We start from the raw sequence: 26494 nt of genomic DNA, 5'->3' as shown, positions 1-26494 counted from the left end.
CTTTGGTTTTTTTTAAGCTTTTTATTTTATTTCCTCAACTTTGTTTTTCCTTTTTTTAAAAAAATTAAAACTCTTTATTTTGTATTGCGGTATAGCTGATTAACAATATTGTGATAATTTCAGGTGAACAGCGAAAGGACTCAGCCATACATACACATGTATCCATTCTTCCCCAGGGTTTGCCTGGTGGCTCAGATGGTAAAGAATCCGCCTGCAATGCAGGAGACCCGGGTTTGATCCTAGGTCAGGAAGATCCCCTGAAGGAGGGCATGGCTACCCACTCCAGTATTTTTGCCTGGAAAATCTCCACGGACAGTGGTGCCTGGTTGGCTACAGTCCATAGGGTCTCAAAGAGTCGGACACAAATGAGCAACTAACACTACAACTATTCTCTCCCAAACTCACCTCCATCCAGGCTGCCACATAACATTGAGCAGAAGTACATGTACTATAACTTTGTTTTTCTTTAAATACTTTTGCATTACAGCATCCTTTTCTTGGTTTTCTTCCTACTTCTTTGATGGTCTCTTCTTAGTCTCCTTCATAAACTCCTCTTCTCCTTTAAATATAAATTTTAGAATACTTAAGGCTCTTTTCTGGGCTTCCAGTTTTTTACATCTAGATACTTTTGAGACCTTATTTTACTTACTCAGATGACCCAAATCTATAGCTTTGACATCTCCCAAAAGTTCCTCCTGATATAACTAGTATCTTAGAAGCCTTCACTTAAGACATTTTGTGGTCATTTCAGACTCCCTTGGCCATGATAGAATTTCTTAATTTCTTCCTCACCCATAGTTTTGAAACCTTCATCTCTGTCTTTTCTGATTATAAATGGTATTATAATCCAATCAGATTGGATTATAGCTGTTAAATCTATCACATTTTAGTCTAATTTTTACCCCATCACTGCAACATGGTATATAGTAGTTAAGAACTGTTTCCTGGAATCATATTGCTTAGGTTCAAATCCCAGTTCTCTGTACAGTTTCTATGGCGCAAGTTAGGTTACTTAACCTTGCTGTGCTTCAGTGTTCTTATTAGTAAAATTGTAAAATCATTAGAACAATGCTGGGACATAGCAAGTATGTTGTTTATCAGTCTTGAGCATTAGTATTGCTGATTCCACCATCACCACCAGCCCTCCCATCCTAGCCCAAACCTCCATCATTTCTTAACTGGGACTGTTGCATTAGCCTGTTAATTGTTTTTTATACGTATGTGCTAGTCCTCTGTTCACCTGCCCTAAATTCCATTCTAACCCATTCTCCTCCAGTAGACAGGATGATTTTTCTCGAACATAAATTACATAACATTATTCCCAGGCCAGAAACAGCCCTAGGGCTTTGCACTCATTACACTTGCTGGAAACTTCCGACTTGCAGAGCTTTACGTCTAGCCCCTGCTGACCTTTCTTAACCTCATCTCTTACCTCACTGCTCTATCCCCACTGATGACAGCTGTATGCTCATTCTTCTTTGAATAGAGTAAGTTCTAGTCTCCTCAGGGTCTTTGTACTGTTTGTTTCATGTGCCTAGAGTAAATGTTTCCCTTGTCTTCACCACGTAGATCTTCACTTACATTACCTTTTAGAGAGGCCTATATTGACCATCCAGTCAAAAGAAGCCACTCTGACAGTCTATCTTATCATCCTTATTTTAAATCTCTGCCAAGAGCTTAACATTGTCTAATTATTTGTGTTTGTTATATTCCTTCTCCACTAGAATGTTAGTTCCAAAACTCTATCCCCACGTTAGTTCAGAATGTATCCCTAGTCCCTAGTCTACTGCCTGACTTCACAATGAAGTGATGGAGAAACTTCCAAGAATAATACAGTTATCTTTATTTTTTAATTTATTTGCCAATTTTCTTAATCTGTAATACAGTGTCCTGAATGGATCCAAGGGCAGGAAAACAGTGCCTTCACTTAGCTTTTTAGGCCTTAAGCTAGAATCAGCTCCTAGTTACCAACTAGGAGTACATTGAGTACATATTAATAGTTGGGTTTTCCTAGGATTTGTTGACCACTGAGTTAACTGACCTATCTGAACATAAAAGGTTTTATACAGCTTCCAGTTTGATTTTGCGTTAATATAGCACTCCTTGAAGTCTTGTTTTATACAATTCTTAACTACCAAAATGCTCGTAAAGGAACCTGAAGGATTAAGTAGTTTTCATTTATTGACATTTATCTTGTTTAGGCATTGAAAGTTACAAAAAATATGTGATAGAGCTTGTTATCTGTCTAGAAACTTAAGATGATTCATCTCATTTTTAATAGTTAACCCATGAGTTTGAAGCTAATATACTATATTTAGTTTAATAATTGAAGACTTGTTTTATGTTACTAGCTTGAGAAGTTTCTGTCATTCTGGTAGGTGAGAATGAAAGGGGAAAATTCTAACTTAGTAGTGGTGAAAGTTTATGAGTGACTCTATGAAATGAAGAAAAGTGATATGAGATAGTAAATTATAGGACATCCTTCATTGCACTGGAAAATTTCTAAAATAGCTTCTTTATTTTGAGTCACAGCATGGACAACACCAACAACACAATATCTTGCAAGGATTTCTTTTTTTGTATTTTACAGCTAGTCCAAATTTTTCTTTAGTAGTGTTAATATACTCTTTTGTACCATTCACTATCATTTCGATACTATTAACACTTTCTCCCTGTTCCTCTACCAAAAGAGATATCTGAATGAAAAGATCCCTTAAATCCTTTATTTGGTTTTCCAGATTAACCAGTTCTTTGTGTCTCTGCTCTATCTCTGAGAGTTGTGCTTTAGTGATACTGATTTCTGTGAGTAAGCTTTCATTAAAAACTTCCCATTTTCCTTGATGAAGCATATCATTTACTTCTTCTTCAGGTAGTTCTTTCCCAGCAACTTCAAGCTGACGGAAAATAAATGTTCTGCACTTCTCTTGTTTTGCTGCTATTGTGTCATTGTATGTAAACATAGTTTGCTGAAAATGGCGGAACATTGCAGCATGCTGAAATTTAAGTATCCTTGTGACCACTGATGATGGACCACTTTCATCCTCTGACTTTTTAACTTCTTTTACTAAATCATCCAAACCTCTGTTAATGTGTTCTGCTTGGATTTTTATCTCTTTTGCAATGCTAGACTCTTTCTTAAGTAGACTAAACCTTCTCATTGAAGCCACCAGACTTTTCTGTTGCTGCCCAAATTTTTGAACATTATCTGTCAAATTGTTAATACTATCCTGTAGTTTTTGTATCTCATGTAGGTGTCTCTCAGCTACAGGCTCTCTTTCATAAATAACAGCTTGCTGCAGAAACACCCCTTGTTCCTCTGCTTCTGTGGTCAACACATTCTTGTCTTTAGAGAGCTCAGTTTCCTTTGTTCGTTGCTTCAGTTCTTGAAGTCGGTCTTTCATCTTCTCTTTTCTCCTAAAAGCAAAAATGATGGTGTTGAACAAAGAAAAAATTGGTGTTTTCCCCCAGTGGGAGTTGGTTTCACATAGCTACATCTATCTCACAGGAAAAAACCTCATGGTTTTCTGAGAAGATGGTTAAAAATAAGAAAAATTGATAAGAATTTTCTGATAAAGATTACTCAACTAGGAAAAGTAGTGTAAAATGTCTTATAAATTACTTTACATAATTCAGGGCTTCTGTGAGTCTTACTCAGTTGTGTAAAGTAGCTGAGTAAGCAGTGATAGAGAAATAATTGCCCCAAAGTAAGTTTTTCAGTATCATGATACTGCCACAGAATAGTTTTTTCTTGATTTAGGAAGATTTATCTTAGAATGGATGATTTGACCAGATCTTCTTAGGACTTTAAGGTCACTCTGAATGTGTCCTTATTACTGAAGATACGATTCCCAGTTAATTTGGCCTATGTAATGTTAAAAACATTCTCATTTTGCTGTGCTGTGTTTAGTCACTCAGTCATGTCCGACTCTTTTCGACCCCATGGACTGTAGCCCATCAGGCTTCTCTGTCCATGGGATTCTCCAAGCAGGAATACTGGAGTGGGTTGCCATTTCCTCCTCCAGGGGATCTTCCTGACCCAGGGATTGAACCCAGGTCTCCCTTATTGCAGGTGGATTCTTACTGTCTGAGCCACCAGGGAAGCCCATATGTGTAATTCAACTAAAACCAGTATAGTGACGGGAGATTCCAAATGAAAGCCTTAAGCAATATAGATAATATTGAATTTATCTTAAAATTTCTCAGTCTTCTGGAATTGACTAACACATTATTTGACATAGCTTTGTTTATATAAATTCATAATAAGTGCTATTTTTTATAGGATATATAAAAATCTTATTTGAGAGACACTAATGATATTGAGATTTACTATATCCTGTGTTGGTAGTTATTCAGGGAATCAGTTGGTGTACATAGTTATATATAGTGATATGCATATACATGTATAATAATATGCATATGTGAATGAAGTGAATAAAAGGAAATCCTTGTTAATAAAATACTTTATTTTCATAGTTAATCTTGACTTTAGAAAGGCATTCAGAATACCTTTCATGATATTTTTGTGGATAAGAAGTCATTAGGGAGTTACAAGTAGCTCATTGAACCACACATGATATCAATATCAACTAGGAGGAAAGGTCTCTAGTGTTATGCTGTTATGCTATCACACTCAGTGTTTGATACATTTATGCAAATATTTTTTATCAGTTATTTGGATGTCACAGAAGGCATTCTTTTCAAAATTGTTGATAGTGCAAAATTTAGAGAGCTCTTTAGTATGATGAAGTACAGAATTGGTATTTGAAAATTAAAATATCATGGAACACTGTACTGAAATTAAAAAAAATATTTAACTGAATAGGTGTAAAATGTTTCACCTAGTTGTTTAGAAAACACCTTTACATCTATAAAATGGAATACCATTGAGTTCATAGCAGGGCCTATGAAAATCACTAGAGATTTAGTTAATTTTGAGCTTTTAATCAAAAGTATCAGAATAATTATTGTGTTTTCATGAGTGATAGTGTTATGTTTAGACTAAGAAAGATATTTGTTTCACTGATTCTGTGCTAGTTAAAGCAGATAGAAGAGGGACTGTGTTAAGTATGAAATGAAAATTCATAAATGGGGTATTTTCAAACTGTCATGGAAAGGATGATATTGGAAGGCTGTAGTATATGGAGAGTTGTTGAAAGAAAAAGAGATATTTATTCTGAAAAAAAGAAGGTGTAGGGAATATCTGCAACTGTTTTCTAAAACGTGTAGGTCTGTATATATAAGAGAGATTAGACTTTATTAGGCTTTACTTGGCATAACTCCACAAGGCAGTGGGTGGAAATTACATGGAATGAGGTTTGATTTAGTATAAAGAAGGCGTTTCACATAAGTAGAGCTGTCTGAACATGGAATGAACTGCTTCATGACATAAAAACCTTGCCATCTCTAGAGATGTTCAAGATATTCTTGAATGATGATTCAATAAAGGATATTGTAGAAATTATATCTTTATTACATAAAAAGTTAAACTAATATCCCTTTGCTTTTAAGAAATTGACATTCTGTCAGATAATTTTTGAAGCTTACTTTAAGCAAAGTTTTAAATGCTGTATTGTATATTCAATAATACCTGTCCTTGAGTAATTACTCTCTGAAGGGGGGTGGACAATATACAATTAAACAGATAAATGAGATAACTTTAGATCTTGATAGATCAATTGGGCAAGGCGTCTCTAAAAAGCTATTTGAGCTGTATGACATAAATTTCAAGAAGATGAAGAGCCAAGGAAGTGTATCCTGAGAATTAGACACGTGGTGCCGGAGCAGTGAATTGGACTGCTGTGTTTTAAGGATAAAATTAATGCCTGTGTAAATAGAAATCAGGCTTCACAGGTGGCACTAGTGGTAAAGAACCTGCCTACCAATGCAGGAGACTTAAGCGACTTGGGTTCGATGCCTGGGTAGATCCCCTGAAGGAGGGCATGGTAACCCACTCCAGTATTCTTGCTTGGAAAGTCCCGTGGAAAAGGAACATTGTGGGTTACAGTCCATGGGGTTGCAAAGAGTCGGACACGACTTAGCTACTTTAGAGCTTTAGAGAGAGGTAGAAATTAATGTGAGCAGTAACACTGAAGAAGTGAAATCAGGATGGTAGGCAGGGATCAGATCACAAATGGCCTTGTGGGTCAAAGTAAGGAGTTTAGATTTTATTTTTGATATAGGGGATGGCAATTAAAAGAGAAATAGGATATTGACCTAAGGTTTATGTTTTTAATAGATAAATATATTTAGTTCAGTTCAGTCGCTCAGTTGTGTCCGACTCCTTGCGACTCCATGGACTGCAGCATGCCAGGCCTCCCTGTCCATCACCAACTCCCGGAATTTACCCAAACTCATCCTCATTGAGTCGGTGATGCCATTCAACCATCTCATCCTCCGTCGTCCCCTTCTCCTCTCGCCTTCAATCTTTCCCAGCCTCAGGGTCTTTTCAAATGAGTCAGTTCTTTGCATCAGGTGGCCAAAGTATTGGAGTTTCAGCTTCAATATCAGTCCTTCCAATGAACACCCAGGAATGATCTCCTTTAGGATGGACTGGTTGGATCTCCTTGATGTCCAAGGGACTGTCAAGAGTCTTCTCCAACACCACAGTTCAAAAGCATTAATTCTTCAGCACTCAGCTTTCTTTATAGTACAACTCTCACATGCATACGTGACTAGTGGAAAAACCATAGCCTTGACTAGATGGACCTTTGTTGACAAAGTAAGGTCTCTGCTTTTTAATATGCTGTCTAGGTTGTTTATAACTTTCCTTTTAAGGAGTAAGCATCTCTTAATTTCATGGCTGAAGTCACCATCTGCAGTAATTTTAGATCCCCCCAAAATAAAGTCAGCCACTGTTTCCACTGTTTTCCCATCTATTTGCCATCAAGTGATGGGACTGGATGCCATGATCTTAGTTTTCTGAATGTTGAGTTTTAAGCCAACGTTTTCACTCTCCACTTTCACTTTTCATCAAGAGGCTTGAGTTCTTCTTTACTTTCTGCCATATGGGTGGTATCATCTGCATATCTGAGGTTAATGATATGTTTCCCAGCAGTCTTGATTCCTGCTTGTGCTTCATCCAGCCCAGCATTTCTTATGATGTACTCTGCATAGAAGTTAAATAAGCAGGGTGACAATATATAGCCTTGATGTACTCTTTTTCCTATTTGGAAGCAGTCTATTATTCCCTGTCCAGTTCTGACAGAGGCAGGTCAGGTGGTCTGGTATTCCCATCTCTTTCAGAATTTTCCACAGTTTATTGTGATCTGCACAGTCAAAGGCTTTGGCACAGTCAATAAAGCAGAAATAGATGTTTTTCTGAACTTTCTTGCTTTTTCTATGATCCAGCGGATGTTGGCAATTTGATCTCTGGTTCCTCTGCTTTTTCTAAAACCAGCTTGAACATCTGGAAGTTCACGGTTCACGTATTGCTGAAGCCTGGCTTGGAGAATTTTGAGCATTACTTTACTAGCGTGTGAGATGAGTGCAATTGTGCGTAGTTTGAGCATTCTTTGGCATTGCCTTTCTTTGGGGCTGAAAGGAAAACTGACCTTTTCCAGTCCTGTGGCCACTGCTGAGTTTTCCAAATGTGCTGGCATATTGAGTGCAGCACTTTCACAGCATCATCTTTTAGGACTTAAAATTGCTCAACTGGAATTCCATCACTGTATAGAAAATAGCTTTCTGATGACCTCCAGGAGAGATCTGGATGATGAAACTAGATGGAATAAATGGGAACCATTTGGGATATATTTTGGAGGTGGAAGCAATAGGACTTATTGGTGATTTTAACATTTCAGCAGCATGTAACCACCATTACTTCTTGAAATGCTTTCAAGTGTTTCTCCTGACTTTCCTCTTGCCTCTTTGGCTCTTCCTTCATCTTTTTCTCCTCTCTGATTTCTCCTTGTCTTCCCACCTCTGCATACTGGAATGCTTCCACACACAGTTCTCTTTTTATCCATCATTGTTTTCAAGCCTCACAGCATTAAATACTGTCTGTTACCTGATGACTCAAAATTATATCTCAAGTGTTATGAGACTGCTCGCATAACACCTGTCTACTCAACAGCTCCATTTGAATGTCTGTGTCTAAAGTAAGCTCCTGATCTTCCTCCCAACTCCCAAACTGTTGCTCCAATTCAGTAAGTGGCATCTCTTCTGGTTTCTTCTTGCAGTCTTCATCCAGGTCACTTGACCAAAAAATTTGGAGTCATTCTGAATATTCTGTTTTGTGTCCTCCCCTCCGTCCCCCCTCCCCCCACCTTATATTTAAACTAATAGCAAATCTTGCCAATCTCTTTTTAGGGTACATGGCAAACTACCTCCCTGACACAAGTCACCACCATCCTTTCTCACCTGGATTATTGCAATTGTCTCTTTGTTTCTTCCTTTGTATCCCCTTCTCCTTTGCCCCTTTGGTCTTTTCTTAGTATAGAGATCAGAGTTAAAATGTAAGTCAGATCACATCATTCCTATATCTAAAGTCCTCCTTTAACATGATCTCTCAGAGGAAAAGCCAGAGCCTACAAGGTCCTGTAAGGCTTCCCTGAGGTCTTTTTCCCTCAGTCTGTCAAGAGTCTGCCGGCAATGTAGGAGATCCAGGTTTGATTCCTGGGTCTGGAAGATCCCCTGGAAAAGGAAATGACAGCCCACTCCAGTATTCTTGCCTGGGAAATCTCATGGACAGAGGCCAGGCTACAGTCTATGGAGTCACAAGAGTTAGACTTGCTTGGTGACCAAACCACCACCACAAGGTCCTGTGTGACTTCTCCACCCCTCTTTTTGCCTCTCTGACCCTGCCTCCACAACTCTTCACTTCCTCTGCTTCAGCCACATTGCTCTCCTTGTTATTCCTTACACATACCTGGCCTTAGGGCTTTAGCACTTACTATCTGAAATCTTACTGAAATAACACCGCTCTCCATAAGGCTGTCCTTGGGCACCCTATCAGGAACTGCAACCAGCATCCCCAGCTTTAGTTGTCTTCCTAGCACTTTTCACTATATTTTACTTATCTTACTTTATTGGCTGCTCTATCCCCTGAATATAAGCTCCATGAGGGCAAGGATATTTATTCATTCTGTATTTCTAGCACCTTGACAAGTCTTATGTTTATTCAAGTTCTCATCTTGAGCTCTTTATACCTCGTGTTTTGTTGAGTTCTTAATATTTGACAGGCACTGTTCTAAGTGTGTTGCAGAACTCTGAATTAAGTATTACCATAGTCTCTCTTTTACAGATAATAACATTCGGACCCAATCTTAGGGAATTAACCGAAAGGTCAGCTTGTAGAGTTGGGATTCAAATTCAGGCAGTCTAGTGTGAATGACTCCCTCTTTGCTATAATATAATGCCTTTTTCAATGATGTCAGATGCTCTGTAGAGATCAGTTCAGGTAAGTTTTCAGAAGAGGCAGCTATTTAAATGAAGTGGTTGAGAAAGAAGGCAGATCACAAAGGATAAGACCTTGAAATCTGTTTTTGATAGAAAAAGTCTTTTATAGATATTAACTGTTTACTCAGAGACATTTCTGTGTACCTGAATTGCTGAGCATTTGAAGTATTGGTTGGAAACATTTAACAGCAAGTTTTTGTTTCCTGAAATGCACTTATAATTTTCTGCTATGTATTTTAAATTATCTAAATATGTAATTCAAATAGCTGTAGGTCTTTTATTTTACCACTGATTTGCTATATTAGAAGTTAAAAAAGTTTCAGTCTGTATAATATATGCAAATAAGAGACTTCTATGTAGGGAAAGGATTTTATTCTCCCTCTTTCTCCACCTTTCCATTGTCTGTATTCTACCTTATTTGCAAGGAATAATTTCTCTACTTTAGAAATAGAGCTAACCCAATCTAGTGGCTTACTAAGATCTGTGGGAAAAAAATAATAAGCTATAACAGTAAGCCTGGAAAATCTGTGAAAAGATTAGTTAAGGGAGATGATGAGAAGGTGGCAATATAGATTGCAGACTTTGGGTGTTAGGAAAGTAGATCAATATAAAACAGTTATCTGTCCATCATGTTAAGCATGTCTTCTAGGAATGTATTTACTGGCCTTTGCCCTTACAAGTAGGAAATAGACAAAATAGGGGAAATTTATTTAATAGTATGTGAGCATACTATTTTTTAAGTCCTTTATTAAAGTATAAACAAACTGATTTTAATTGAGAAAGATTTCAGTACTAGAGCAGCCAATTAAATGTGCAGAAAGTTTGATGTTATCATTTTTTATATTTTCACATCTTTTAGACTATATTGAGGATTCTCTGGTGGTTTGGGGGTAAAGAATCTGTCTACATTGCAGGAGATCTATGTTTGAAATTTATATATATAATTTCATAGTTATCTATAATTATAATTAATTGTAGTTAACCTAATATAATTCTTAATATAAAAATTCAGTTTTAAAAGATAAATTATAAAGATTTTTAGCTTTATAAACTAATTTAGGTTGGAACTTCTTGTGAGTTTTAAATAATTCAGTTTATGAGAACTTTCTTGTGGTCCCATTTTATCAGTCAAGATTTGCATAATTATGTCACAGTAATATCCAGTCACCAATTCTTGGTGTATTACAACCACAAAGATGTATTTCTCATTCATGTTTCATGTCCATGTTGGGTAGGCAGGGGCTCTCATTCCCATCTTGGTCTTTCAGAGACCTAAGCTCCACCTTTCTGAATGTGGTAGGTTGGTAGGGCAGTTGGAAGTATTGGAGAGTTCTCATAAACATTAACATGCTGTAGCCCTGAAATGAAACAAAGCATGTTACTCTGCTTTGCAACTCCTTGACCAACTGAAGGATGATGGTAGTGATGTGTAGTCCTCACCTGTTCTCCGAAAGAGAGGTGATGAACCTGGTTTTTTCCACATCTATTGAATATTGTAATTTCCAAAATGAACCCTTAGAGTTAACTAATCAATATCTAACTAATCCTTAGAGTTAACTAATTGATTTTTCTTATGGGGAAATTGAAAATTAGAGAAGTTAAATGTCTTACCCAGAGCTTGTTAGTAGTACTAGTATAATAATGCAAAATTCCTGGCTGCTAGGCCAGTGCTTTTTTACATTATAAGATGTTTAATATAAATTTCCTAGAATGTATATGTTATATAAAGCTGGCATTGTCTATATGCTCTTTTATATTCAGTATTTTATAAATATTTGATGATTATGCTGGTGAAGATTTTCAAAAAGAACTAAAACTATTGATAAGTGATTGTAGAAATTTTTATCATGTAATAACTTTGAGGAAGCAGAGTTATCACACATGATTTATTATATGCCTCTGATAAAGACTAATCTTTCCAGTATAGAAGGAAGTAATTTACTAAAGTCTGTTAGTTTAGTGAATTATCTTGAATAGTTCCATACTGTTCTTTGCTTTAGTGTTTATCACTTACTTATCTGTATGCTTCCTCTGGTATTACCATATTGATGCTGAAAATTAATTCCTTCCCAAAGTGTTTAGGATGTCATGTTGCTTTTGAAACAGTCATAAGCTCTTTTCTTTCTTCCTTCCACCTTCCCTTCCTCCCTTGATTGTAGATCTGTTATTTTTCTTTATTTCATAGTAAATAGAATTAGATTATCCTAAATGAAACATGTTATAAGTGAAGTTGAATTGTATCAGATATTATGTTTTTAATATAAATGCTGTGTTTAAAAGAAAAAAGTTCTTGCAGGAGGTAGTGTAGCATATTAGATCTAAAATAATTATGTTAGCATCTGTATTAGTTAGGATTTTGCATATTAGAATTTTTCAAATTAAGTACTTTATAATTTAGAAAAAGAGAAATAATTTGTTCTGATCGCATATACCTGTGTCATGGGAAATCTACTAAAATTTTTTGAATTCTAGCCTTGGCACCATGAAGAAATTGGCTTTCTTATATTTTCTTCTGCTGTAGTCATAGTATGAGATAAGATAGGAAGTGAGGTGTATTGCATTCCTTTTTATGTACACAGACTTATGTATCCTGTTCATACATACATGCATACATACATGTAACCAGTTACTATGAATTTTTATAACTACGTTGTACATAGCAGGTATGATGTTTGTTGCACTATTTTTTTAATTGACTTCTGTTCCTCATAATATGGGGAGAAGAAAAGAGTATTTGAGGCTTAGACGAGAAATAAGGGGGGTGGGTATCAAACCAAAACAGATTTTAATTTTTTATTCATGTGCTAAGTAGCCTAAAATTTTTTTTTAATTTCACAGTTGTGAAGAACTACAGTGCGTATAATTTTCTCTTTGATTGCATGGCTTGAAACAAATCCCGAAATAAACTCTAATATACTTACGGCAAGTTAGGTTCTTCTATTTTTTGTTTTAGTTATCGATGATTCGATGAATGAACAGTGCCATGTGCCATCAAAAGCCTCTTTCTGAAGCATCATAGTTTAACTTATTTTTTTTTTTTAAAGAAATAGGGTATTTCAAATATAGTAGCACAATATGCTTTTGCACAGTGCTTTTAAGGAGGTAAATTTTACTGTCACTGATTTTGGAAATCAAGATATTTGACTCTGACCCTTCTAAAGGTGATCTTATCCTGGGTTTCTGCGTTTTGGAAGAACAGTTTCCTGAAGGAATACCACAGCTTCATATTTGAATAAAAGATACTTTAAAGAACTCTTTAAAATATATCAATATGTATTTCATATTCATTAATCATAGTAAATTTACTAGCAAAAGAAAGTATTTTTAATCTCTTTTTCTATAAAGCTGTATATGTTACTGATATTAAAGGAAAAACAGATTTCCTTTCAGTGTGTGCATGTTATAGTAAATGATATTTATATAAAATCAACTAAAGTTTTACTGTGTTCATCTTGTGTATGTCTTCATTTATTTCTTTTGAACATTTAAAATATATTTATGTTCAGGATCCTTTTACATTTTTAGGTTATTTCTGCTGCTGCTATTGCTGCTAAGTTGCTTCAGTTGTGTCCGACTCTGTGTGACCCCATAGATGGCAGCCCACCAGACTCCTCTGTCCCTGGGAGTCTCTCCAGGCCAGAATACTGGAGTGGGTTGCCATTTCCTTCTTCAATGCAGGCATGCTAAGTCACTTCAGTCATGTCCTACTCTGTGCGACCCTATGGATAGCAGCCCTGCAGGCTCCTCTGTCCACAGGATTCTCCAGGCAAGAATACTGGAGTGGGTTGCCATTACTTAGAAATAGTTCCTTTGTTTATTGTGGTCACCAACTGTTTTTCTTGGTGATGGACAAATGTATTTAGTAAACTTCATCAGCAGTTTATCTTCAGTAGGGAATTATATAGGAATGCCCCTAGGGCCTTGCATTATGGATATGTTCTTAACCTCATTTTTATGATTGCTGCAACTATGAGTTTGACATACTCAAACTATCATAGCCCAGTTAGCATATAGTTGTCCCTGCATATTGTGGGGGATTGGTTCCATGACACCCACAGATGCCAAACTCCATGGATACTTAGGTCTCTTATATACAATGATGTAATATTTGCATACAACTTATATATATCCTCTGGTATATTTTTACTTTAAAAATATACTTCAAGTCATTTATAGATTACTTATAATACCTAATACAATGTAACTGATATATAAATGTTTGTAAATAAAATGTTAATGCTATGTAAATAGTTGCTGGTGCATGGAAATTTCAAATTTTGCTTTTGGGAACTTTCTGGATTTTTTCCTAAATATTGTCCATCTGATGTTGGTTGAATCCATGGACATAGGACCTGCAGATACTGAGTGTGTGGGCCTGACCTTTCTCTAGGGATCTCTATAGCTCAGGTAGTATAAGTATGGGCCTGATTTTTCTGTAATGATTTTGTAGCCTGAGCGAATACATCACTCCTTGCTGTAGTCCTGGACAAACCAACAGAGATTTTCCTTTTTCTGTATGCAGACTGTGTTCTGTTTTTTTCTGGTTCAATACTTTATACAGGAAACTTGACTTTAGTTCCCAATTATGCACACTCTAAACCCCAGCCTCTAAGATAAAAGTGTTTGCCCCTAGTTGCCAGTGGTTGGTTGTTGTTGTTTAGTCACTAAGTCATGTCTGACTCTTGTGATCCCATGAACTGTAGCCCACTAGGCTCCCCTGTCCATAGGATTTCCCAGGCAAGAATGCTGGAGTGGGTTGCCATTCCCTTCTCCAGGGGATCTTCCTGACCCAGGGATCGAACCAGTCTCCTGCACTGACAGGTGGATTCTTTACTACTAACACACCAGGAAAGCCCAGTAACCAGTGGAGTTAGCTTTAATTCCTGCTCTCCACTTTGGCTCTGAGTGTTTTTGCTCTTCATTTCTGGCACCTGGAAATTTCCCTTTCTTACTTCAGATATAATAGTGTAGTTTAGAAATTTGTCTTTCTTTTCTTTTTCCCCATAAGATTATATCAAGCACTTCTCTAGGTTTCTAGCAAGAGGAAGAATTTCTTTATATGTGCATCTTCACTGAAAGTCATAGGTGATTAAAGAGTTTACATAATTCAGATGTTCCTTAAATCCGTATATTCACCTCTGTAGAAACTAACTTAATGTAGGTATTTGGGTATACTTTCATTCTATAGATAAATTGCGTTTTCCAGTAGTTGCATACTCATAACTATATGTATAACTATTTCCAATTTATCTTATGATCTTCTTCTATCTTTATAAATTATATAAGCAAAGTGAGATATCTAAGTGTATTAGAATTTAAAGTTGGAAGAGACAGAGTTCATGAAGGCATAAAATATTAAGCACATAGTTGTGAAATCATTTAATTGTTTAGGTAAGTGAAATTGACGATACTACCATTTAATGCAATCTTTTCTGTACCTTAAATTTATTTTTTTAATATCAGAGGGGTTCTATTCAAATATGTCATCTTTCAGCATGTTTAATGTACTGCTTTGCTATACAGTTTTGAATTTTACTGTTAATAACTGATTGTATCTTTGAGCTTAAATGTAATATTTGCAAAAAGAAAGTTAGAACACTGATTTATAAATACAGTAAGTAAATTGACAATTTGTTCTCTGAAATACAAAAGCAAACTTGTATGACTAAAAAGTTTCTCCACCCTATTGCAGATAGGGAACATTTCTAGGAACAGAAATATGAGTAAAATTTTTCTAATGCTTTAGGAAATATGCCCTGGATGGATACTTTATATAATTTATAGAGTTTTTAAAAGTAAGACATTTCTTTTAATAGTTATTATTATCTGCCTGCAATGCAGAAGACCCAGGTTTGATTCCTGGATTGGGAATATCCCTTGGAGAAGGAAATGGCAATCCACTCCGTATTCTTGCCTAAAGAACTCCATGGACAGAGCAGCCTGGTTAGCTACAGTCCACGGGGTCTCAGAGAGTTGGACACAACTGAGTGACTACACTTTAACTTTTCACTTTGAATAAACATTTCAAAAAATGTAACAAATTTTTATTTAACAAAAAATGGAATTTTTTTTGCTTTTGTGTATGAAGATAGCGTGCAGCATTTCCCTAGTTCAAGGTAAAAGCAGCTGTTATTGGAATGTTCACCTGTTTGGCTGCTTACAGGAAGAAAACAAACTAAAAAAAATATTGTGAACTATGTTAATTACATCAGTTAAAATTATTATACATTTTTTGGTAATGCAACCTTTGAGTGCTTTTTAAATTCTACTTTTTGTTTAGTGTAAATAACTGTAAAATTAACTCTTTAACAGTAAGACTATTTTGTTTAAATATTAAGACTCATGTAATTTTGAACTCTCATATCTGACTAAAGTAAGCTGTACATATATAACATTTTTATATTAAATTTAAAACTGCATTGTCACAGAGGTAATGTGTTCTGGGTATTACATAGTCAGCTTTCACGTTTACCCTTAAAGCATTTACTAATGGAAATATTATTTTGATTTGAAATATTATATATTAAAATCTCACATAACAATTGTAAAATAACTTTGAAGAAATATCAAAAGATAAAACATGTTTTGATTAAGCCTCTAAACTTACATTTGGAACTACCTGTGTAGTTTGCATTTAAGTGATGGTGACTTAAGTTTTTAAAATTATCAAATCAAATATAATATTGATATTAAATTTTATAATTTAAGTACTAACAAACATCTAAAATTGAATACTTAAAAAGAAATTATGTCGATATTTTACAGTAGTCCTTTTACAACACGATTTTTTTAATTTCCTCAAATTAATTTTAAAGATTCTAGGAAACAACAATGAAGAAATTAAGGCCTTATAGAAAATTTTCTTTAATTTTTAAACATTATACACATGTGGCAAGTTGGGTATAAGCTTCTTTTCGGAATTAAGCGGAAAAATATTCTCTAAAGCAAGCACAGTATAATTTATAGTCTGTTTATAGAGGAAAGAATTTGAAGTTTGTTTTTATAGGTTCTGACCTTCTAGTGTTTCCAAAATGGAAAGATATTTTTTAAAGGACTTAAAAGGAAATGTTGATTTTGTTTGTAGTGGTCTATTTCTAGGGACTCTAAACTCCTATCTCAGTCAGCCTATCGATAGTATATGTGAACGGATCAGCTGCCTGTAGCTTGGTCCAAATCTGAACAAAACAGGTAGCTTCAATTATCTGTTGAGTTCTTTTTAAATGTCACAGGTTTCAATCTCTGGATGTCTCACATTAAAAGTACAGAAAAGAGTGGTTTGTTTACCTTTGTCTTGTTCCTTTGGCTTGTTTTTGTTGCTTTTCCACCTGCGTAGTTGGAGTCTTGCCTGTGAGAGAAAATCTTGAGTATCACCTGTAACATTTTATTCATATTTTATTTAAATCTCTGTCTTATAGTTCACAGGCTAATCTCTGTATGGTTTTCATTTAGTTAACTTAATTGAAAACCACATAATGAAGTCAAATAATTTAGATATAAAGTTGTTTTGCAGTTCGTATCAAGTGAGAACAAATTGCTTACCTCACACCTGGAGAATCCGGTTCTGCCTGTTAGCTGCCTATTCTTTAGATTAAAGGAAGATTGTTTTCACTGGAGCTAGTTGGTAACAGGAAGTCCTTGTTAAACTGTCTGCTATAGAAAACTTGGCATAGTCTCTGAAATTCCTGTCCTATAGTATATATTAAATACATTACTCACAGAAAAGGGCGTTTGTAATTAAACAAAGATTACTTTGTTTTCTAAAGGTGTGAAACCTTGCTAAATTGTTGGAATTTGGAATAAAGAGGAATGAAAAGAACCTTGGGTGAAGGCTGCTTGTTCAGTTTACTTTAAAATAATTGAATTCCATCTTATTTTAGGGAATTTGCTTCACTCGTGGCTTAGCTGGTAAAGAATCCACCCGCGATGCAGGAGACCTGGGTTCAGTCCCTGGGTTGGAAAGAATCCCTGGAGAAGGGAACAGCAACCCACTCCAATTCTGGCCTGGAGAATTCCATGGTCTGTGTAATCCATGGGGCCACAAAGTCAGACATGACGGAGCAACTTTCACTTAGGGAATTACATAGTTGAATTCCATCTTATTTTCTTAACTCAGAAAATTACCAAATTTCAGAACTACAACAGCCAGAAAAGAGATAGTATCTTTAAACTTGCAACTTTACTTTTCTTTTTGGTATGCCTGCTATTTTTAAGTTTCTTCCATAATTTTTCACATGAAAAGACTGAAATTGTGCAGTGCTGTTATGCTGTTTATTATATCAAAAATTCAAAATTAAGTTTTACCAGAGTGAAATATTTGTAGGAAAAATCAGACAGACATGAAATTTCTCTTGCATAACTAACTTTTCTTACACTTTTTCTCTGCCTAAGGTGTTATGATTTGAGGACGAGAGGCAGGACATTGCTATAATATCTTATCAAAATATCATTTGTATTTATTCTTTGGTTTAGTAATCCCATTTCCTGAAGTCTGTTCCCACAATAAGGAATAATACCTTCACACACTTATTCCTCACGGCCCTTTTTGTAAAAGGAAAACATTGAGAACTACCCGTAAACACTGCATGTAGTTCTTTAGTGGCTGAGTAAATGATGAAACATGCATATAATGAACATTTTATTAGTAAAGAATATAGTAATAAAGATGATTTCTTTATACTGCTTCAGAGTAATTTTAGGATTTACTGTTTGAAAAAAAAAAAGCATAGTGATTCACAGGAGTATATATAGTATGCTAACTTTTGAAAAAGAAAGGGAAGGTATAGAAACACATATAAACAACTGTTAACCAATCACTACCAGTGAATAGCCAAGGTGCCCAAATTGTAGTCTTTAAAATACCATTTTTTCCATGTACATGTTTATATTATTAATAAAAAACTAATGAAAGTTCATTCATCCTTCCACTGTACCCTCCCTGACTTGTTTTTGTAGTTAGATATTATAAGTAAAATTGATGATACTGCCATTTTTATTCAGTCTTTTCAGAGGTATTGATAGTGATGTTGCAGAAGTAGGCAGTGTTGTCATTGGGGGTGATACTGATTCAAAAACACTTAAAAGAATAAATTGTGGTGTGTATCTGGTTTGGGTCTGAATTTGGACATTACACTTAAAAAAGATATTGAAGAATATTAATTTTTTTTTTCAGAGCTTAAGTGTCACAGTGGTATTAGAATATTTTTAAATTTTGAGGTGAAGTGATATGACTGATGGGAACTTGGAAGATAATATAGATGAGCAAAAATGGTATAAATTTTTAAAGATAGGTGATAGGGTTCATTAGATTGATTATTCTACATGTTTATTATATATATTTTTTCCTGAAATACTACCAAACCCTTTCCAAGACAGTGTTTTATTACCATTTGACCTCTGCCATCTGATTGGAAAATAGTTGTTGTTCAGTCGCTCAGTTGTGCCCAAGTCTTTGTGACCCCATGGACTGCAGCACGCCCAGGCTTCCAGGAAAACAATATTTTGTGGTAATTCCTAACTCTTTTTAGAACTTGTTTTGGTTTTTTTGCTTGTTCCCCAGTTTGTTCCTAATTGAGTATAAGGTTTTCTATGTCCAGTGCTGTGCTAAATAAATTAGATAAAAGTGACCTCATTTCTCCAGTAAATTGCACTTTTATGTGAACACATCCACACGCTGGAAATACAGGTTAGCTCAAATAATACAAGCTTTGAATGAATATTTAGGTATGTGAAACATGATGCAGTTTGTATTTTAAAGAAGAAAAAAGACTTGGGATAAGGGCCTTTGCATCACGATGCAGCGTATTTTAAGAAGACAAGGCTCTAAGGTGAAAGGTGTAACTGAAGGCTGAGTGCTGTGGAAACTAGTCCACTTCTTTTTCTGTTTGTACTTTGTTGTTGGCCTGTTGACCTAATGCTTGTTTTCTTGACATTTCTCTTTAATTGATTTCCCTTTTATAGGCCAAATATTAAAAAAATGTTTACAAACTTAATAAAGGAAAAATGATGGAATAGAAGATAGTACATTGCTCTGTAAAACCAGCATGTTCTGTAATCATTGCTCTGTAAAACCAGCATGTTTGGAGTAGGAACTTGGTGAGAATGTTTTTAAGCAGCTGTCTGATTGTATATTTGCTGTAAATCCACTTCACTTATGTCTTTCTAGGTTGGCAAATAAGCAGGATAAGGAAGGGGCTCTAGGAGAAGCTGATGTGATTGAGTGTCTTTCTCTGGAAAAGCTGGTCAATGAGCACAAGTGCTTGTGTCAGATAGTAAGTTTTGAGGCTTCTTTTGCCCTATAAATTATATTCAGCATAACTTAGTTTTTGTAAAGGTGGTAAGCAATTAGCTGGTGGTAGCCAGCTAACAAAATATTTTATTAGTGTTTCTTTTTTAAATATTTTACCCAGGAAATACATGATCTCACTGTTCATTTGAAATTACTTAATACAGTGATATTTGTTTTCTGTTTAGTTGTTACTGACTTCTTTAAAATATCTTTCATCATTTCAAAGTCTTTAGTTTGATTTTGTTTAAACATTGCTGACAAATATGTAAGCTATACAAACATGTTATTCTATAAATATGTTAAAATGGTGGAAGTATAAATACACAATTTACACTTAGGAAAATTTATAATGAATTTTGAAAGATGGTATTAGAGTTATCCTACAGTCTTAAAGATGAACTGAAGATTTAATCATTTATTCTTGGTTTCAGAAAATGATTGTTAGGCCATCAATCTTAAAAGATGCTTAGTGCCATAAATTCCCTGGTGTAAGAAATTAAAATTTTCTGCTATTTTTATTATGTAGTGTTAGATAGTAGCAGTATTAATAGTATTTTGAATAGGTAGTTTTCCTCTGGAAGTTCACTTTTGTCTGTCAGTGATTCTGTTTAAAATTATCTAGCACTGCCAACTGCTTGTGTCATAATCACTCTTCAAAGCTTACAGGTATAATCCATAAAATATTTCAGCTCATGTGTACCTACTAATGTAGTACAAATGCAAAGATGTATTTTATATGTGAAAGAGGCCGTGCTTTATGTCATTCATTTAACAAGTTAATTGATTTTGGTTCTCCAGTACTTATACTAATGGTTTATGAATAAATATTTATAGAGAACTTTTAGTTTTAATCTTTAAGTCAAATAAACTTCTATTTTTAAGGAACCTTGTTCAGCAGTCTTGGGATATGGAAAGAAAATTGACAAGTCCATTAAAAAGGGCCTTTATTGGCTGCTACATATCATTGCAAGAGACTTTGATGCCTTAAATGAACGCATCCAAAAAGACACAACAGAACAACGTGCTCTTGAGGAGCAAGAGAAGCGAGAAAGGGCTGAACGCGTACGGAAATTACGAGAAGAAAGGTAAGTAGATTAATTATATAGCACAGTGCATATGAAAAGCCAGAAACACCTCACTTTTATGAATAGTTTTTTAGTTTGCCTATTCAGCTTTTTCTTGGTAAATTTTTTTTATTTCTGTAGACTTAGCAGGTTTGGTTGATACAGTTCTAATTTTCCTAATGGTGGTATAGTAGTTATATTTATTGCTGAGGTATTTATCTCTCACAGTTTTACAATTTTTATTTCTTAATTTCTTATGACAACCTTTAGTGCAGTGGTTCTCAATCCACAGGGTGATTTTGCTCCTCAGAAGACATTTGTCAATGTCTAGGAACATTTTTGCTTGTCATGGCTGGGAGGTGGCGTGCAATTGGCATCTAGAGGGTGGAGGCCAGGGATGCTGCTAAACATTCTGTGATACACAGGATAGTCTCCCGTAGGAAAGAATGTGTTGTAGATTGAGATACTCCTCATATCTTACCTTCTAGTGAAAATAGAAGGTAAGCTGTTAGTGGATCAACCAGCTGAAGCAAAATCTGATCTTCAGCACTAGTTTTTGTCTGAAAGGAGAATGAATTGCACTATCTCAGGTTTTAAAAACATGTTTTTAAAACTATTTTTAAAATGTGTTACCTAAATGGAAATTTAAAAAATGTTTAGCAAACTCTAAATTTAAAAAATGTTTACATAAATTCTACCACAGAATCAGTTATAATAATATTTATGCTGGAGTAAAATAATACTCAGATTTGACTACATGCATGTATGCTAAGTCGCTTCAGTTGTGTCCAACTATGTGCGATCCCATGGCCCGTAGCCTGCCAGGCTCCTCTGTCTATGGGATTCTCCAGGTAAGAATATTGGAGTGGGTTGCCTTGCCGTTTTCCAGGGGATCTTCCTGACAGAGAGATTGAACTGGCTTCTCAGATTTGATTAGATGTTGAATTTAGTTCGTAATCCCAAGATTTTCTTTCTTCATTTGATTGTTACATGTCAGGGGAGGGAAGAAACAAAAAGATTTCCAAGTGAGCCCTTGTGGCATCCAAAGTTGTCTTCCATCTACCTAAGTAATATTGGCCTTCTGTGTGCTTTAACAGTTGCAGCCTGGTAGACAAGAACCCACTAACTGTCCGTGGTGATGCCTTTGTGAGGTGCTCCTTCACACTGTCAAGGAAATCCTCTGATTCCTGGTATCTTTCATTTAATTCAGAGTCAAGACTTATCTCTTGGAGAGATAACTTTTCTATACTCAAGTGCTCAATAACATGAGCAGATCAGTGACATAGGTCTCTATTGAATCAACAACAGGTTTTAGTTCCTGTGAGAATCTTTGATTTTCTATTCTAGTGTACATTTTCATTATATAAAGCTAAGTACATCCAACTATTCATGTAAATATACCTTCTATGTATTTATGCAAACAAAACATATGGCCATAGTTTTCTAAAGGCTTCGTTGCTTTTCCTCCACTTAGAAAACAAGCAAAAAGAAAAAGATTGAATAAAAGAAATTTAGTTTTTTTTTTTTTTTTCAGTTTTACCTTTTTCCGTAAAGATATTCCAGATCATGTTATGGCTGGCTTTTCTGGTACCCCTCTCCCCTTTCCTCCTTTCTCTTAGCCATGCCACTTGTGGTCTGAATCCTCTCCTGTTTAACAGAATCCATAATTAAATTTAGATGAGAGTGTTTAAAAAGAACTTTGATTGTTAAATACAATTTAATAGGTTTTTAGATTTTTATAGGTTTAGCTAATTTTGAAAAAAACAGTAAAGCAGCTATTATTGGTATCTGAAAATAGTATGTTAAAACTAGATACCTGAAATTACTTACTAATAAATGAATAACATTAATAATGAACAAGTGCCCTGTAATAGATGGGGAAACAGTGGAAACAGTGTCAGACTTTATTTTGGGGGGCTCCAAAATCACTGCAGATGGTGACTGCAGCCATGAAATTAAGAGACGCTTACTCCTTGGAAGAAAAGTTATGACCAACATAGATAGCATATTCAAAAGCAGAGACATTACTTTGCCAACTAAGGTCCATCTAGTCAAGGCTATGGTTTTTCCAGTGGTCATGTATGGATGTGAGAGTTGGACTGTGAGGAAGGCTGAGCGCTGAAGAATTGATGCTTTTGAACTGTGGTATTGGAGGAGACTCTTGAGAGTCCCTTGGACTGCAAGGAGATCCAACCAGTCCATTCTGAAGGAGATCAGCCCTGGGATTTCTTTGGAAGGAATGATGCTAAAGCTGAAACTCCAGTACTTTGGCCACCTCATGCGAAGAGTTGACTCATTGGAAAAGACTCTAATGCTGGGAGGGATTGGGGACAGGAGGAGAAGGGGACGACAGAGGATGAGATGGCTGGATGGCATCACTGACTCAATGGACGTGAGTCTGAGTGAACTCCAGGAGTTGGTGATGGACAGGGAGGCCTGGTGTGCTGCGATTCATGGGGTCACAAAGAGTCAGACACGACTGAGCGACTGAACTGAACTGAATTGAACTGAAGTATGTTTATATACAGAGAGCTTTCATATACATTAATTTACCTGAAATAGCTCTATGAAATAGGTATTTTGTCCACATTTATGGGAAAGCTGAGGCTCAAGTATGCAGATAAATGACCAAGGTCACAGAATTAGTAAATTGCAGATCACTAAATCTTGGCTTTCTAGGTTTAGGATGAGAGAATATATCTTTCCATCTTAGAACTTAATTAATAAATGCCATAGTAATGAACATCAACATTGTTCTACTATACTTACAGTCTAGTTGCAGATCTAAAATAGTCATGTTTCTGTCTATAGCTGCTTCTTTTAATAATTTATTACCTTTATCTCTGGGGCAACATTAATTTTAAGTCACAGGTAATAAAAGTCTCAGTAGGAACTAATATAGAAATATTTATTTGATTTGAGTGACAAAGGGCAACTTATTTTTATAGCCTTTTCTACTTATGCAAAGCAATAATTGTTATCTAGTTCATTTATGATATATAACTGTACACAGCTCTTAAGAGGTTTAACAGTAGAACGTATCTAGTTACCATTAGAGAAGAGGATAGCATTGGTTTGGGAGAGTAATTAATAAATTGATAAATATAAATCTTTATTACATAGAAAAATAATCTGTACTGCAGACATTAAGAAATCAGTCATAGAGAATGTCATTTTTGTCAGCATTTCTTTCTTTTAAAATTCAAACAATTAATCTTTACATGGAGATAGAGGCCTGCTACCTGCATAAGGATATCTGAAAATCAGTAATTCAAAACCACATCCATATGTTTAAATAGTGAATTTAATAGCCATAAACCTATTGCAAGTGTTCTTAAACATGGTTTATCATTTTCTCATAAGGAATTCCAAATTTTTTCCTTCAAAATATAGAGAACAGAGAGAGCAAGAACGGGCTGAACTCCATGGAACCAGTGGTATGGCTGAGTTGGACCCAGAACCAGTTATTGTTAATCCTTTCCAGCCAATAGCATCTGTAATCATTGAGGTATGGATAGTGGCGAATTAATTTTTATATGTTATAAAGTTGGAGGTTCAGAAAGGAGGTGAGGAGTAGGGAAAGGAGGCAGGGAGATAGAAGTATTTCATTGTAAAAGAAATTAAAAGGGGGAGACAGGCTAAAGGTTTGCTGCTTTTTCTTCCTCTTCAATCTTCCCTTCTTATCTAGTATAAAAAGGAAGGCTGGCTGCAGAATTCACTGAGAATGAAAATGAAGATAGGATATACAACTATCTTATTCTGATAAATATATTTTGTCACATATCCTATGATAGTAGTGTTTACTCTTATTTATGTTGTCTTTATCCCTGTATATTGCTATTACTGTCCTTTTACAGTAATATTTAGATGCTTATGAAGCATTAGAGTATGTAAATGACTTTCTAGCTATTTTCCCAGGACACTTAATGATTGAAACTATGATATAATCTTTTATATCTGAATATCATTTATTTTAATTTTACATGTCAGAAGTTTAAAAGTAATTTGTAGATTTTAATCATAAATTAAGGGTGAGAGAGAGAGTGTGTGTGTGTGTATGTGTGTGTGTTTCTATATCTGTCTGTGTATCTGTGTCTGTTTTCATTTTCTACTGATGTTCGGAGTTTGCATTGGTCCTGCTTTAATCACTCCCAGCAGCTGTGCTTCCTCAGTGGCAGAGCTTCCTAAACCGCCTCTCCGTTCACTCAGAGCTTAACGTGGCATGTGGCTCGCACACCCCACCTGTATGTTCTTCATCCCTCTTCCCCTATCACTGCCTCCTTCCACACAGGTATTCATCTGGAAAGGTGGATGATATTTCTTCCTTGGGGCTGCTGCTGAGGAGGGAGGCAGCTCCACAGGTAAGAAGATGATTGTATAGTTTTTGGTTGCTTTATTTTTGCAAAATAGTTGCTAATATGAGTTACTTGGTTTTAAGTTACTTAAGAAATGAAATAACTGGAAATAAATTATCCTTTTTATCAAGCAAGTTTTCTTACCCCCCAAACTTCTCCTTTAAAATGTTACCTGACATTTTTTTCCTTTGATTTTTATCTCAGATAATGAAAATGGTGAGATGTTGGTTCCAGAATACACAATGAAACAATAGTAACAAACAGAGTTATATATAAACATTTAGTATAAGAGAAAGGTGGCATTTTAAATCTGGGAGAAAAAATATATTGAAACAACTGAAGAGTCGTTTGAAGAAAAGCAAACTTATTGAACACTGTATACCAAATTAAAATTTAAAAGATTTAAATATAAAAAAAAGAAGCCTTAAAAACACCTGGGTATAGTACAGTTAGACATTTGTAAACTTGGAGGAGGAGAAACTTTCAAAGCAGGACAATGAGGCCACAAATCAGAGTAAAAAATCATAAAATGGGAAAAATAAAGTAGATCTTATTATATTCAGTTTTTAAAGAGATGTTCTACAAAGTTAAGGACAAAAAACCAAACCCAACTAATGGTAATGAAAAATATTTGAGAAACATGGGACCAAAAAAAAAAAAGAATCCTTAAAAAATTACTGGGTAAAAAATTAGAGTATGATAGAAAAAAGGTTATTGGGTTATGATGGGTAGTTCCTTATAGAAAAAATTTAAATGGCAATAAGGATATTTTATAATATCTTCAGTAGTAATAAAAATAATAAACAACACTGAGGTAAAAAAGTATTTATTAGTTTGGTGGAGATATAAAAGATTGATAGTGATTAAAACCTGGAGGGGAAAATGGCAACCCACTCCAGTATTCCTGCCTGAAAAATCCCATGGACAGAGGAGCTTGGCAGGCTGTAGTCCGAAGGGTCACCAAGAGTCAGACACAGCTGAATAACTGAGCATGGTGATTAAAAAAGCACTGAAAAAGATGTGGAGTGGAGGGCTTCCCTGGCAGTCCAATGGTTAAGACTGCACACTTCCAGTATAGGGGATGCAGGTTGATCCCTGGTGAGGAAGTAAGATCCTATATGCTGCACTGTGCAATCAAAACAAGGAAAGATGTGGGAAAATAGCACTCTTTCAATCCTTTTCCAGTGGTATAATTTGACATTAGTCACACTTTAAAATGTGCTTTACCCATTGATCCAGCAGCATGACTGTTAGGAATTTATTCTGGAGAACTAATTCAATAATTGTATTTCTTGTAATAATGAAAAATTGAAAATCACATCTTTGTCCATTGAGTGGGAGTTGGTAAAATAAGTTATGATAGAAATATTCAAAACAATAGTGTAATTGATGAA

At 35.2% G+C, this 26494-nt stretch overlaps 2 protein-coding genes across 4 annotated transcripts in view; one reads left to right on the top strand and one right to left on the bottom strand.

Annotated features, from left to right (window-relative positions):
• The window catches only part of ARL13B (ADP ribosylation factor like GTPase 13B), an 84774-nt gene that overhangs the window by 41711 nt on the left and 16569 nt on the right, over positions 1-26494 (top strand). For all 3 annotated transcript variants that reach the window (XM_040226762.1, XM_040226779.1, XM_040226772.1), the window contains 3 exons: positions 19559-19664; positions 20564-20766; positions 24139-24253. In XM_040226762.1, the coding sequence (XP_040082696.1) occupies positions 19559-19664; positions 20564-20766; positions 24139-24253 (424 nt within the window). The remainder of the gene's footprint in view (positions 1-19558; positions 19665-20563; positions 20767-24138; positions 24254-26494) is intronic.
• On the bottom strand, positions 1440-18277 carry STX19 (syntaxin 19). Its single transcript, XM_040226790.1, has 3 exons — positions 16936-18277; positions 16681-16741; positions 1440-3414 (listed from the first exon to the last, which is right to left on the bottom strand). Exon 3 carries the CDS (start codon positions 3399-3401, stop codon positions 2517-2519), a length of 885 nt encoding a protein of 294 aa, XP_040082724.1. The 5' UTR covers positions 3402-3414; positions 16681-16741; positions 16936-18277; the 3' UTR covers positions 1440-2516.

Source organism: Oryx dammah, unplaced genomic scaffold (assembly GCF_014754425.2).
Source record: "Oryx dammah isolate SB20612 unplaced genomic scaffold, SCBI_Odam_1.1 HiC_scaffold_2, whole genome shotgun sequence".
NCBI lineage: Eukaryota > Metazoa > Chordata > Mammalia > Artiodactyla > Bovidae > Oryx > Oryx dammah.
The sequence above is the reverse complement of the archived record's forward strand: the minus strand, read 5'-3'. Positions and strand labels throughout refer to the sequence as shown.